The sequence below is a fragment of the Mercenaria mercenaria genome, chromosome 13 (genome assembly GCF_021730395.1).
Source record: "Mercenaria mercenaria strain notata chromosome 13, MADL_Memer_1, whole genome shotgun sequence".
Taxonomy (NCBI): Eukaryota; Metazoa; Mollusca; class Bivalvia; order Venerida; family Veneridae; genus Mercenaria; species Mercenaria mercenaria.
Genome location: NC_069373.1, coordinates 33971057 through 33986213, shown reverse-complemented (window position 1 = coordinate 33986213; position 15157 = coordinate 33971057). Strand labels below are relative to the sequence as shown.

The 15157-nt window shown below is 36.3% G+C and overlaps 1 protein-coding gene across 3 annotated transcripts in view; it reads left to right on the top strand.

The window, feature by feature from the left end:
- The first annotated feature begins 6880 nt into the window (after positions 1–6880).
- LOC123528918 (aminomethyltransferase, mitochondrial-like) overlaps positions 6881–15157 on the top strand; it is a 51769-nt gene continuing 43492 nt past the window's right edge. The window contains exons 1-4 of one of the 3 annotated variants that reach the window (XM_053521502.1): positions 6881–6963; positions 11451–11542; positions 12437–12631; positions 12993–13175. In XM_053521502.1, coding sequence (XP_053377477.1) covers positions 11465–11542; positions 12437–12631; positions 12993–13175 — 456 coding nt within the window. In that variant the 5' untranslated portion in view covers positions 6881–6963; positions 11451–11464. Of the gene's footprint in view, positions 6969–11450; positions 11543–12436; positions 12632–12992; positions 13176–15157 lie in introns of all 3 variants that reach the window. The other 2 variants (XM_053521500.1, XM_053521501.1) reach the window with 2 other exon arrangements.

The window sequence follows — 15157 nt, the reverse complement described above, 5'->3', positions numbered from 1 at the left end:
CAGGTCCCTTTAGATTAAGAAAATAATTGAATATAACATGTACAAGCACTATGTGCTTTATAAGAACGGTTTTGGGGACTATATGTTTGCGCTTTACTTGCCGTCAGCCTTTTCATCAGTCAATTTGTCCTTATTTTCGTGTTACAGTTAGATGTTATCTCCATCGAGGTATTTTATTTTTACTTGGCACAATCGTTCCACATAATGAGACGATGTGCCATGCGCAACATCCAGACTACAGGCTCAATGTCAGAGGTTAACAGGTTCTTTTATCTTTCCATTTTAACTCGACTATCCATCAAAGGATTTTGATATTGTGACGATATGACGATATGCAACTCCCTAAAAGGTCAAGATCACACTAGTATGTCGAAATTAAGTTTCATGTTTCTTGTCCGTTCCGTAACACTGCCATCCGTGATGGGATTCAAATATTACTTGGCACAAATGTTCCCCATGATAAAACAACGTATCATGCGCATTACCTCGATCCGCAGCTTAGGTGTCAAGGTCACACTTAGGGGTCAAAGATTATAGTTATCTTTTTAATCAGTTGCACAGATGCATGATACTTCGCACAAACACTCTCCATAATAAGACAAGCTAGCATGTGCAACATTCAGACCCATAGCTCAAAGGTCAGGGTAGCACTTGGAGTTCCGATATTAATTGGATCTGTTTTTTATCGTTCCATTTTCAAATATTTTCATATTACTTGGAATTGTTCCCAACAATAAGGCGACATGTCCTGCGTATTTCCATGACACCTTGAACAAAGGTCAAGGTTGTACTCTTAGGAATCTTTTTCGTGTCTGCTTATCGGCTCTGTCATCCACCAAGGGATTTTAATATATTTTAATACAAACATTCTGCAGAATAAGACGCGTCATGTGCAACAATAAGGCCTTTAGTTCAAAAGTCGAAGTCGCTCTTAGAGGTAAATAGAATATGTTCTGTGTACACTCTATAACGCTTCCATCCATCAAGAGATTTATTACTTGGCACAAATGATGCGTATAGTGAGACGATTTGTTTCGCGCAGCACGCAGATTTTATCTCAAAGTCAAAGTCATCCTTAGAAATCAAAGATTTTAGGTCATTAGTTCGACTGTTTAAAGAAAATATAATGCTATTGCACTCACACTATCGTCGGCGTCCAGAATTGGTTACATTTTTGTATGTAGAATTGTATCTAAGAAGCCACTTGAAACTTCACACACTTATTTACTGTGATGTTCACAGATTTCATAACTCTATTCTGCTTTGTTTTACAAAGTATGTCCCTTTTTATGCCCCTGGGCATACAGCGACTGAACAGTCCGTCCGTTTGTCCGCCCGTTGGCACGAACAGATTGCCTGTAGCCCGCACTATTGACCCGATTAATTTCATACTCGCAATTCAGACTTCTGTATTTATTCAATTTACTGTCTCTAGTGAAGAGGCTGTTAAATAGTCGAATGTTTCTATCATCTGATAGTTCATGTTTATTCTCCAGTCTGCAACTTTTTTATGATATTTGTTAAGGACCCAACCTTTGATATTACAACAGTATGACTAAGACAGTATATAATTTATATACTGTCAATTTTATTTCTTGTTGTATGTGTCAAACAAATTTTGATATTTTGTTATACATTGTTGTATGATATCATGTTTATATGTTCCGTCATTTATTATTAAATGACCTTTTCGATTCACATGGTTTTAGTCTTTTCTCTCTTGTATATCAAACAAAGAAAACTTCGTACATTCAATTTACTTTAAAAGGTAGACATAAATGAATATTTATGTTACCGAAATCCCTTCTGAGGCCAAAACTGAATTACTTTTGACTCGGAAAGACCTTGCATCGAGTCCCACAAATATATCGATTGTTTTCGTTTTCTGTTTTATATATATACTATTTGTTATCATGTTCACTTTCTTTTCTTTCAAACATATCTTATATCTAATAAATTGTATTAACTTTGAATTAAAGTTTATTGTAAAGTCATATTTTATACATGTTTCTGTGTCTTTAGTTTGGATACATATTTAGATCGTATAGATATATGGTTTATTTCGATTTAATAAATTCTGTCACTAATTGTCTTCAATAGAAACCACTGTGCATAACAACTCGATAGTTTCATGTACTTGATAACGGATGTTTACTAAACATACCTGAGAAATATTTAACCATTGTTGAATTTTTTACATTCATGGGACAGTGGCTATATTTCAAGAAAAAAATATGAATTAGGGCTTACCTTTACATTAAAGCCCGGGTTTCTTTGCGGGTATGTCTAAAAGCGAAATTTTCTGAATTGTGTAAAACTATTGTATCCACTGTAATGGCGTTAGAACAGTTTTTCGTTGGTTTAAAAAATCCAAGCGGGTCAAAAAAGTTTTTAAGACAGTGTCTGTCAATTAAGGTCTGTTGTTGCGGCAGCAAAGAAAACAGTGATGCAGTTAAGGATAAGATAGACTGAGATGGTCGTTAAACTATTTCCCAAATAGCGCACGCTATTGTGCATCACAGAATGAACCGTCCATCATATTCTGATCTCTCCTTTGAAATTAAATAGGTCTGTGATAGATGGGATTTGTTGGTACCAGACCAAACGTCCAATTGAACATAAAAAATACTGAAAAGAAAATATAAAAATTGCAATCCCAAGAAATTTTCTGAGTTACTCACCGAGACTAAAGCTTGTGTTTAATATGTTTAGCCCCAGCGACGCATAAATAACAAAAACAAATGGCTGAGTAAAAATTAGGCAAGATGGTTATTGCAACAAGGACAAAAATTGCCGAGAAAGGTTTTATATGTTATTTTCTTCCATTTTAAAGCCCCATTTTATAAATTCGTTGCAAAGAGAGTAAAACTATCGAAGGCAAGTTGGTCAGAAAATTCTGTCAAAATAAACGCCTATGTGAATGTTTGAAAGGCATACAGCATATTCATGACAATCCGTCCGCCAACAAGAGTCATTTTCTATTGTCTTATAAAAAGAAAAAAATATTCACGTTAAGCAACTACTTTATATTGCCGACCTACTGCGTCCTTGTGACTTTTTTTTCTATTTCCCGTGCTAAAGAAAAAACTCGCATGTAAACGCTTTTTCTGCGCAGGGAGAAATCGAGAAAATTATCTTGATCTGATTGAACATTTAGGCAAATGAAGACCAGTGACAGAATTCATTGACTTTCTGTCTTAGTTTCTGTAAAATGATATTTATATTGGCATTTTATGATTGTAAATGTTTTCTTTGACATTATTTGCCTACAATTTGCGCAATTTAAAAACTTATGTTAATCAAATATCGAAGCTTACCGTTATTTTTTTAAAAATAAAATAAGATAATAACGTATGCTATCTTTGTTGGTTGTTTTCATACGTATATATGAATCCGTTTTTATTGTCTATGTCAGACCCAGAAATATTTTTATTGAAATATTTTTGCTTCGTATGAAAGCATTTTTAAATAGTCCAGTACGAAAGGTGATTATGTTATTGCTTTTTCGTTGCGATTTTAGGTAAGGTGTTACAGAAAGAAGCCCATGTCGCCTATCTGCATGACTTGCAACTATTCAACTGGTGTTTTAAAGAGTGTAGTTTTCCTATTGTCAGAAGTCCAATAATTCATAGAAAACCGAATGAAATACGGGGTTCGGGCAGAAAGAGTCTGCAGGCCCTAGATATCGACTGTACAGAAATATAAGTCAGTTTTATATAACAAAAAAATTAAAAAAAACATAATGCTGGTTGTCTCTAGAGCATTGCATAGAACAAAAACTTCCATCTTAAATAGCTTTATGCATTTCTTTATGTATAAAATTGTCCAATCCTATGGTGGCTGATCTAAGGCATTTCATTGTATCGTCCTGGCGCACACAACAACGCGCAATATATTTTTTTTAAAGTTTTGTGTGACGTTTTCGCGCACGTGCCAACGCAACAAAACGAAACTAACAACGCGACATAACGACACATAGAACACGACAGAACGAAACATTTAAGTCCGCGCTGGCGTGCAGGCTCTTAATAAAGCTATTGTTCTGGTATGTTGGCGCGTGTGCCAAGACAAAATAAAATGTTTCGTTATGTAACGTTGGCGTCCATGCGGCTGTGTACCACATTTTGTTGTGTCATCCTGGCGGTCAGACCAACGTCAGACAACGAAACGTTTTATTTCGTCTTGACGCATGCGCCAGTACAAGAAAATGAAATCCCTTGTTAATGATGCGCACACCAACATGACAGAACGAAATTTTTCGTTTCGTCTTCGCGTGTGAGCCCAACACAGAAGTTTTGTTGATGACGTGCGCGCCAGAACGAATAAAAATGTTTTGTTTTGTCGTTTTCTATGTTTCACTATGTCGCATTGTTTGTTTCGTTTTGTAGCGTTGGCGGACGCGCCAAAAGGCCAGAGGCCACCAATTCGAAAAAGTACAGGGAACTTATTGGGAATAAGGTAACCGCACACCTAGAAATAAGGTAAAGTTAAGTCCTTTCTGATTGGTCAGTAATGTAAACAAACCAAAGAAGTTATTTATTTTTCGAAATTGAGCATTTATAGTGTGTTTACATATTTTGACACATCTTATACGTATTGGAAAAAAAAACGTTTCAAGGAACGATTTTCTCCGGCCATGCCAAGGATGTAAACAGTGGTTCATATCATTCACAAGAAAAATACTTTAAGTATCAATATTGAAATGTTGTGCATCCGTTATTTTGATGGAAATAAGATAGTTCTTGAAAAAAGTATGATAAGATACACATTATTCGATTCAGGCCATAATGTTACAATGAAGTCTACGCCAACGCGACCTTACAAATTGTCCTAAAGCTGCCGCCATACCACCCTCTTCAATTGTTGATGACATGACTTTAAAGTAGTGTCTGGCGAACAAGACGCACGTACAACTGAAAAAAACAACAACACTTTTTATGTGTTAATTCAAATATTGTTGAGCTTATTTTCACTTTTCGAATTCGATAATGACCATCATGTAAGCTAACTGGATAAGAAAATATGTATAATAATTTTCACACACCATTCAGAGTTAGTATGAAAATAGCATATTCAGTTATTATTAAAACACACCTGTTTATTTGATATGGGACCTGACACGGTGTGAGAGGTGTGTAATAGTACAGCGCCAAGAGTGATAAAGGTCTAAACTTTGTGTTTCCAGTATCTAACTTGAAAGGGTCAATAGTCCTTGCGGTAGTGACATTCTCCATGATTGTAAGTCGAAATGCCAGTAGCGGTATGTATCAGTTTTAAATAGCAGAACCATGTAGCGAATAAAATAGCCCCGAGTAGATAGGACTTACAGGTGTAGATAAATTGCAGCTGTAATATCTGCGAGGTTGATAATGATGTGGTACATCATAACTGCTAAGATGCCTGTTGCCTCGTTATATATGCTTTGAGGGGTTGCGCTGTCAAAGATCCGTAATCTTATTGCTCGTCCTGCTGGTGATCTTACAATGACACAACCTTGACGTGTTGAGTGACATCTGACAGTCCTTCTCCCTGCAGGCTTGTAGGAATCAAGGCTGGATTTCATTTTTTTTTTCTGAGCAGAAGTCTATTATCAGCGAACAGCAAGATCTGTACCTTCTCCTTGGGTCTTTTTTTTTTTAGTTTATACTAATTTATTTTAGCTCGATTGTAATGAAAACTTCAAGCTTATTTGAAACACTCTAGAGTCCACATCCTAGAAAAACCAGTACTGGTGTCATATGAGAAGGCGTGGTCGTGACCCCACGACCCCCGGGTTAAGCGACTGACACCTTATTGGATCCACTAGACCACCCCTCCCATTTGAGGTTGTTTGGGTAGTGGAGGAATAACAGAGATCCAAAACTCAAGTATCAAAGAATAAAAATGCCCTTTTCTCGTTATTCCGAGCCCCTTAACTGGTATTTTAGCCCTTCCCATTAATAAGTGTTAGTCGCAAAAAATGCAACATTACAATACTCCAACAATTAAAAGTTAAAAAAAAAAATCTCCACAAAAAAATTTTCTAACAAATGTTATTTTTCGACAATGATGACCCTCACCCTCTGAAACAGTCAGATACTGTCTCGTTGAATCGATACTTTCTCGTTGAATCGAGGCTTGTAATCATTTGAACTAATTCTCAAAAACTAACTCTGAAAAGGGCTAATTTTAACATTAAGAATTAAAGGTATATAATTGTGCTTGCACATAAAATTGTTTTTATGATAGGCGTATAGGCTATTATTTCCCACAAGACGGTTAATATATTATCCTAGTGATTCTAAATGTCAACATATTCAGTTGTGCATATTTCTATTATACGTACTATTTTCTTTCCAATATGGCTTAAATTAATTGCCACAATATGCCTAAAAATTTTAAGCAACTGAAAATTTTCCAAAGACTTCGATCATGTATTGAAAAGGCTCGGAATTATGAGAAATATCTCATTTAGCTACTCTATAATATGTGAACTCCATACATAAAGAGGTGAAGTTTTTAAAAACTTTTTTGTTTCTGTTCGCCTTTTGTCAATATTGCTAACTTCATAATTTTATAGAGCTTAACTGGTCACTCTCGAAAACGATAAATGAATATAGCACTAGCTCTAGACGCATATTGGCTAAGACGCTTTCCTACGGAGGTGAAGACCCTAGGTTCGATTCCTGACTAAGCCTACTTCATTTGTGGTGTGTCCTTGGGACGACCCAGCTGTAAATAAATACCAGTAAAATGCTGGAGGTAAGGTATAAGTCGTCGCTCAAAAGCTCTTCATTGTTTCACAAAGCGACGGTAAATAAAATTTACCTTTACATTTTACCTTTAGCTGATAAATTTAAAAGCATTTGATTAAATTTAAGAACTTGAGAAAAATTACAAATCATGAATGAAACAAATTATAAGCAGACGCTTGCATTGACATTGGGGAGATTTGTATATTTTGAGGGAAAATACATTCTAAAGGTAGTGTAGGTATTTTAACGTCCATAAATTTAATAAACAGTAATGATCTGTTTTATGCTGATAGCTACTAAATAACTGTCAACTTCAATTTATTGTAGCATTATAAACTGTAACCTGTTTTCGCGATATGCTGTTTGTTCAAGTCAAAACCCACGTCACTAAAGAACGTTTAAACTGATCGGAGAGTTTCAGACAGTTTAGAATTTCTAAAAATTCAAAGTCATCGAGCTAGCATTATGCACCTGTCAATATTTTGCCCGCCCGGGGGAGCGGCGGGCATACACGGGACAGAAGACCATTCCCGACAGGCGGGAATTAGACAAACATTTGATGTACCAACCAGGCTCTAGGGTGGGATTTAGACAAAAAAGGTTGTCCCTAGGGTGGGGATTTAGACAACAAAATTTTTGAAATGTCAAATTCCCCTGGGTCGGCCCGTCGCCCCCCTGGGCGGGCAAAATATTGACAGGTGCATTACTTAACTTATTCTATTTTTAATGTAGTTACCATAGGAGAGATCGCTGTTACGTCACATACAGTAGGTTAACATCTGTTCACAGGAACCTGAAATTATTCTATCAATAATCAAGCCAACACAAGTCTGAATAAAAAAGACCCCCTCTATTTTAAAAAACACCAGGAATGCAATGCATTCACACCCCACCCACCACACGAAAACAAGAAAATTTAAAAAATCAGAAGTGCGAGTATGAAAGGGTGGTTTCATTATTTATACCACTTGTGCTATTTTCGCGTTACATCTGGTTTCGCGGTATTTGATTTTTGCGAGAACAACAATGTGCAGTGCTCTCTACAGTAAACAAATTTGACCTACTTGAAAACTGATTACGTTTCACATCCAATTTTTGTAAATGTAGGTCAGTTATTTTTAAATGCCCTCATCTATCATTTGACTAAATAAAATCAGTAATGAATTGTGTGTTGTCCATATATTTGACGGAATTACCCTTCCACTGTGTTAATTTTACATTGCAACAATTTTTATGTCTTACTCGTGAAATTTATTTTGAAAATTGAGGGGTCCTATACATTTTACACTTTCACAGGAAGCACTTTAACAAGTTGGATGCTGTACTGTGAAATAAGAATTATCTCCCTTGGCGAAAGTGAAAGTCAGATGCACCAGAAACATGATGGGTTTAAAAGTAAAAAAGGGACTTAAAAATGATTTTCTGCTTGAAATAATAGTGGAAAAGAAAAGGTTTACGAAGTTTTAGGAATTTATAGCAACATAATATTGTTTTTCTTTCCTTTATTCATTTATTCCCTTAGTACCGCGAAAAATAGGTGCAAACAGGCTAAAGGCAGCAAAAATATACCAGAAACTGTGCTTACTTGTCGCTGTCACTGTATTAACTAACATAAAATCAACACTTTTAACAGTACTTCAAATTTTTGAATTTGACATCCAAAAGCATGTCCGCTCTCTAAGTCAAAGAGTTTCCATCCGATCTCACCAAACTTGCTGACAATGTTTGTGGGCATGGTATCTCAGCCAAGTTTGATGAACCACTCAAATCGCACGAGTCATTCTTGGATTATGGCCCTTGAATTACTTGCAGAATCTGCCAATATAGCCTTGTCTGCTCTCTAAATCCAACAGTTTTCATCGAATCTTCACAGAACTTGCTGACAATGTTTGTGGGCATCTTATCTCAGCCAAGTTCGATAACAACCCAAATTGTCTCAGGCACTCTTGGATTATGGCCCTTTAATTACTCAAAAAACTGTGAATTTAGCCATGTCCCCCCTCTAAGTCAAACAGTTTTCATCCAGTCTTCACCAAACTTAGTGGCAATTTTTGTTCATAGTATCTCGGTCAAGTTAGATAACCACCCAAATCGCCCCAGACACTCTTTGATTATGGCCCTTGAATTTGCATCACTGAATATTTAGACGGGCGTATTTTGTGACAGTCTGGCACACTTGTTTGTTTTTTATCTGTGACAAAATGATTCATTCCTAAACTATTCTGGCATATTTTGCGCAGACAACTGTAGCATTCTTGGGCACGCTTCGGGGCCATTTGTCACTAATAGTGACAGCTCTTGTTTTTTCATGTCTTTAAAGTGTTTTATACACCAGTTTACACATTTAGTCTGTGCATATCTTCACGCCTCACATAATGACGTCAGTACAATAAGCTTTATATCATTTAATCCCAACCTCCAAGGGTAGAGGCATATTTGTTTCATTTCCTTTCAAATATGTATCTGTAAAATACTTTTTTTATCAACTAAATTGAAGTCAGTCTCATAAGAAGCTTACTGATCAATCAAATGACATTGGTTCTTCACCACAAAGCAGTGTCAGTGCAGGTAGTGATGTCAAAAACAACAAAAACAAAACTTTAACAACAAAATTGTGCTTGAGTAGAAAATATTCTCAAGTCATACTGTACATTATATAGCTTTTACCTTGACATATACACATATATATTACTTATAAAAGGAAAACCCTTCAGGTTTCTTGTATTAATATTTCCAGATGCTTTTTATATGGAAGACTCGCTATCAACACTCCATGTTGGGATTGCAGTGAATTGTTACTTTTTTGGGGAAACTGGTGTCTCTGGTACTATATAGCTCAGCATGTTTGTTAGAACTGATCCAAATTTTCTTTTCTTTCATGGTACAGCTTACAGGTTAAATCAGTTTTGTTTTGATTAAATGGAACTGTTAGAGACTGAAGTATGTAAGTGCCAGTCAGCAGCTTCAGTTTCTGAATCACTGGAATTCTGTACTCAGTTCTTGCAGATTTAATTGGAATTTGTACTATAGTACTAGTGGATGTGGATATACAGTTCAGTAAGTTAATCAGAGGTGTGGAATTCCTATGTCTGACTTGTCCAACTCTGGACTTTTTGTCAGCGGACAAGAGCATTTTGGTTGAGCCCGTTTGCGGTGAGCTTGATATAGTCGATACTTTTGGTGGGTCGGTGTATGTGCATGTGTGAACTGTAGTTTGTCCGGACCATAACTTTGACATGCATGGACCAGTCTTGTTTATATTTGGCATGAATTTTTATCTCAGTGAGGAGTGTCATGCACAAACCCCATGTTCCTATCTCAAAGGTCAAGGTCACAGTTGGAGGTAAAAGGTCAAACTGAAGTTTGTACGGAGCATTTCTTTTTCATGCATGGTGGGATTTTGATGTAACTTGGCATGAATGAGACGGAATGTCATGTGCAAGAACCAGGTCCCTAGGTATAAGGTCAAGGTCATACTTATAGGCCAAAGGTGCTGGGGGGCGCGTTTTACCAGCCAAGGGCCTTTTGATTGCTGCAGTTGTGGAAAAACCATGTACTTGAATTACAGGTAGCATCTTTTTCTGCATTCTGATTGATTTTTGGTCTTGCATGATTTCTCATGCGGTAACTTGACAAATATAAACCGTTCTCGCAAAATCTTGGACAGTTTCGTTGTACAGACAAAAACTGTCCCAGAGTCAATACTTAGGTTAAAAACAAAAAGCAAAAGCACAAAGAGGTCGTAAATATGATTCAAAACGAGCCAGTACATTTCAAGAGTTGTCCTGATTTTCTTAATCTGGGCATGGCATTTAGTTATACTGTATCTGTTGCATGTTCCCCAGTCTCGTGGATGTGACTTCAGCCTTGTATGGAGGCAAAAATGTTGATAGCTAATCTTTATTACAGTTACAGTTATGCACTGTATTATGTTTGCTCCTTTTAGATCATTGTCTGAATTAAGAATTATTGGCAGCTTCATGCAGGTTTTAATGTTGATAATCTGGACCAGTGAATTTTGACCGTGAACAAATGGTTTTCAAGCCTCATTTGTCCATGGACAAGTGCACACTATTTGGATTAAGGTTTCTCACCAGTATGGGTTTGAGCCTTACTTGGAGCCTATAATTCTTCATGTGAGGAAGCCATCCTGGTGGCTTATGGAACGTCAGTGGTTCTACCAAGATGCCTTTCAATGAACAGATTGAATTCATTGTTGGTACTCTGGTTTATGATTATATGATACAGGCTAAGTTGAAATTTAGTTAAATACAATCCACCAATTTCTGGTGGAGTTATTGCCCACTTTAAAAGTTTTGAAAAAGGGCTTAGTTCCATAGAAAAAGGCATTGTTATGGGTATATATATTATTTTCTGTGCTGAAAGGTTAATAGTTCTAGTTTGTTATAGTCTTAAGATGTCTTTTCAACATTTAAAAATTTCAGCTGTGTGACTAAACCAAACTAAATGATTCTTACTGATGATTTCCCCTTATGAATCTGAGGCAGCAGAGAAAAAATTACTTCAGTCAAGTTGCTGTGAGAACACTCTACTTATGCTGGGATTAACTTTTTAACCTCAGTAATCATGTTAATTGTATTTCTATATGCGATCAATTTAGCTGGTTCTTGTTACATGTATACAGAGTGAAGGATATGATTCAGAAATGTATTTAAAAACATACTTCACATGTCTTACGTACATCTTTATTAACAGGATTGACAGCCACAATGGTGAGATGCCTAGTGGGCGTACTGAAACATGGCTACATGCATGGACTGAAAAACATCCAAAGATTTGCCAGCACAGTAAGTCAACTTCAGCACTTAGGTAGAAGTTATGTTAGATATGCTTAAGTCCTAGAGATCAGCTACTGTGAAACCATTAATACTGGTGGATTTTATGGTCACTATAATCCACAAGATTAACCCTTACCCTACTAAATTTCTAAAATGGACTGGTTCGTCATTCAATTTGGACAATACCATTTGTTATTCAAAGGGGTATTCACGGAAAATTTACTGACTGAATAGCGAACAGTGCAGACCGTGATCAGCCTGCATGCAGGCTGATCTTGGTCTGAACTGACCACAAAGGCAGAATCACATGCCGCCAGCAGGCTAAAGGTTAAATCCAAATGAATACATAAAATTCACATTCATTTATCATCCAGTTTTTAAGTCCATTAAATTTACTTGCCACAAAATAAAACCACAAGCTGGTACAGCTCGTTGCTGACCTCTGAGTCTCAGATATTCGAACTGACTTTGTCATATATACTTGTACAATAGGTGTGTCAGTTGTTCTGTAGACAGTTTGGTTTCTAAAGAATGCTTGGTCCAACAATTTCAGAACTAGTCTAACTACATCTATAGGATGATTGCATGTTATCAGTAGATCTATCATCATCACTGTAGATGGTCCTTATTGATTTGGGGGTCAGTAGGTCAAAGGTCAAGGTAACAGTGACCTTGAGACTTAAAGCAGTTTCTGTTTAATATGTGTAGACTGCATCATAGGATGATTGCCTGTTGTCAGTAGATTGAAAAAATGTTAATTTTGGTAAAACTGATTTTAAATACATGAACGTTTTAAACTTCTTTGAAGAATTGTGTTTTATGAAATATTAATGAACTCTAAACTGCTTTTTAACCACTGACCCTGCTCTGTTTAAAATATTTCTCAAGTTTACTGTTTCCCAGGGTCTTTTGAGAACAGGCTTGTATGACTTTCATGTGGAAAATGGAGCCAAAATGGTACCGTTTGCTGGCTGGGAAATGCCAGTACAGTACAAAGACTCCATATCAGAATCGCACAACAACATACGTACACAGGCTGGTATATTTGATGTCTCACACATGCTGCAAACAAAAGTCAGTGGAAAGGATAGGATCAAGGTAATTCCCATGATGGTATATCAATTTTTGAAATATGCTCTTTGTTGTTTTGTTTTAGGCTGCATTTGTGTATTATAGCAGACCTAAGCACAAAGTGCTCAAGGTGAGCTATAACAAAATTACGACTTACCGGTAAAATCCAGGTGAAGTTTGAATCTGGATCATCTAGGGTCAGAGTCTAGGTCAGTAGTTTAAATCGTAGAAAAAACGTTAAAACTTGTGGCCACATTTTTCTGCTGGATTTATTTGAAACTTAGTCAAAATGTTTGCCTTTATGAAATCTAAGTTGAGTTTGAAACCGGGGCATTTTGGGTCGAAAACTAGGTCATTATGTCAAATAAAAGCATTTATATTATTTCAGTTTATGGAGAGTCTGGTTGTTGGGGACATTGCTGGTCTCAAGGAGAACCAAGGAACTCTGTCTCTCTTTACAAATGAAAAGGGAGGCATAATAGATGATCTGATAATAAACAAGACAGATGAAGATTACCTGTATGTTGTCTCCAATGCAGGTTGTGCAGACAAGGACTTACCTCTTATGATGGTTTGTACATGTATTACCACTTATACCCCAAGGTACAAGGGCTCTTCAAAAATAACGTAGACTTTTTCTCTAGCTTTTATATCCTTTAATAAAGCAAAACAAGAAATATACCGTCATGATTTGCAGTCTTTCTACTAACTGCACTGCAAATTTGATGTGATTATGATCATGCATTCAGGAGTTACGCTTCCTCGAAAACAGTCACTTACATGGACCCGGCGCAGGACGATCATATTTCAAGGACTTTAACGACGTCGTGCCTTCATTGTGAGGCTTTCATTAAGTTTGCATTAATTCATATTTATAAATTTATTTTATAAATTTTCATGAGCAATACTTAAGTCAAAACAAGTTGTTTGGTTATAATACTAAATATGTATGAACACTTACAAACACGCATCTCAGACAGGGTACTCAACGTGAGTACTTGGTCTTTATCTACGGCGTCCTACATTGGCATTAACGCCCATTCGCAGTTTTTCCGTTTTCTCCCTCGATCTCCGCTGTTTTTAAGCAATTCTGGACCATTTGAGAATCGTTTATACCACTTTAAGGTAAAGACACAGATGACTGAACATTGTTGTTGCGTCTGCTTCTTTTAATTATGATTTGCAGTTGCTGTTCACCATAACTAAGCAACTGTCTTATCATCCATGTTAGTCGATGACGACATTACATTTTTAGCTCGACTATTCGAAGAATAAGTAGAGCTATCCTACTCACCACGGCGTCGGCGTCACACCTTGGTTAAGTTTTTCGTACCAGTCCACATTTTGACAAAGTCTTTTAAGATAAAGCTTTGAAACTTTCAACACTTGTTTACCATCACCATGGCCAGCTATAGACCAGAGTACATAACTCCATCAGGGATTTTGGCTGAATTATGGCCCCTTTCGACTTAGAAATCTTGGTTAAGTTTTTCGTACCAGTCCATATTTAGATAAAGTCTTTTAAGATAAAGCTTTGAAACTTTCAACACTTGTTAACCATCACCATGGCCAGTTATTGGCAAGAGTACGTAACTCCATCAGGGATTTTGGCTGAATTATGGCCCCTTTCGACTTAGAAATCTTGGTTAAGTTTTTCGTACCAGTTCATATTTAGATAAAGTCTTTTAAGATAAAGCTTTGAAACTTTCATCACTTGTTTACCATCACCATGGCCAGTTATTGGCAAGAGTACGTAACTCCATCAAGGATTTTGGCTGAATTATGGCCCCTTTCGACTTAGAAATCTTGGTTAAGTTTTTCGTACCAGTTCATATTTAGACAAAGTCTTTTGAGATAAAGCTTTGAAACTTTCAACACTTGTTTACCATCACCATGTCCAGTTATACGCAAGAGCACATAACTCCATCAAGGATTTTGGCTGAATTATGGCCCTTTTTGACTTAGAAATCTGGGTTAATATTTCGTACCAGTTCATATTTTGACAAAGTCTTTTGAGATAAAGCTTTGAAACTTTCAACACCTGTTTACCATCACCATGTTCAGTTATAGGCAAGAGTACATAACTCCTTCAAAGATTTTGGCTGAATTATGGCCCCTTTTGACTTAGAAATCTTGGTTAAGTTTTTCGTACCAGTTCATATTTTTTGTAAAGTGTTTGACATATGGCTTTTAAACTTTTATCACTTGTTTAGTATAATAGTCTCTATCTGTAGGAAAGAGAACATAACTCTGTAATCTATTTTGGCTGAATTATGGCCCTTTTTGGACTTTGAAATTGATTCTGTTTTCTTACAAGTCCATGTTTTGTCAAAACTATTTGACATATGGCTTTTAGACTTTGAACACTTGTTTATCATTATGATTTCCATCTGTAGGCAAGAGTACATAACTATTTTGGCTGAATTATGGCCCTTTTTGGACTTTGAAATTGGCTCATATATTGCCATTTAGTGCAAGATTTATCGAAATCAAAGTAATACAGGAACATTGTTTGTCTAATCTATTTATTTCTTTTGTCTGAATATCCGTGGA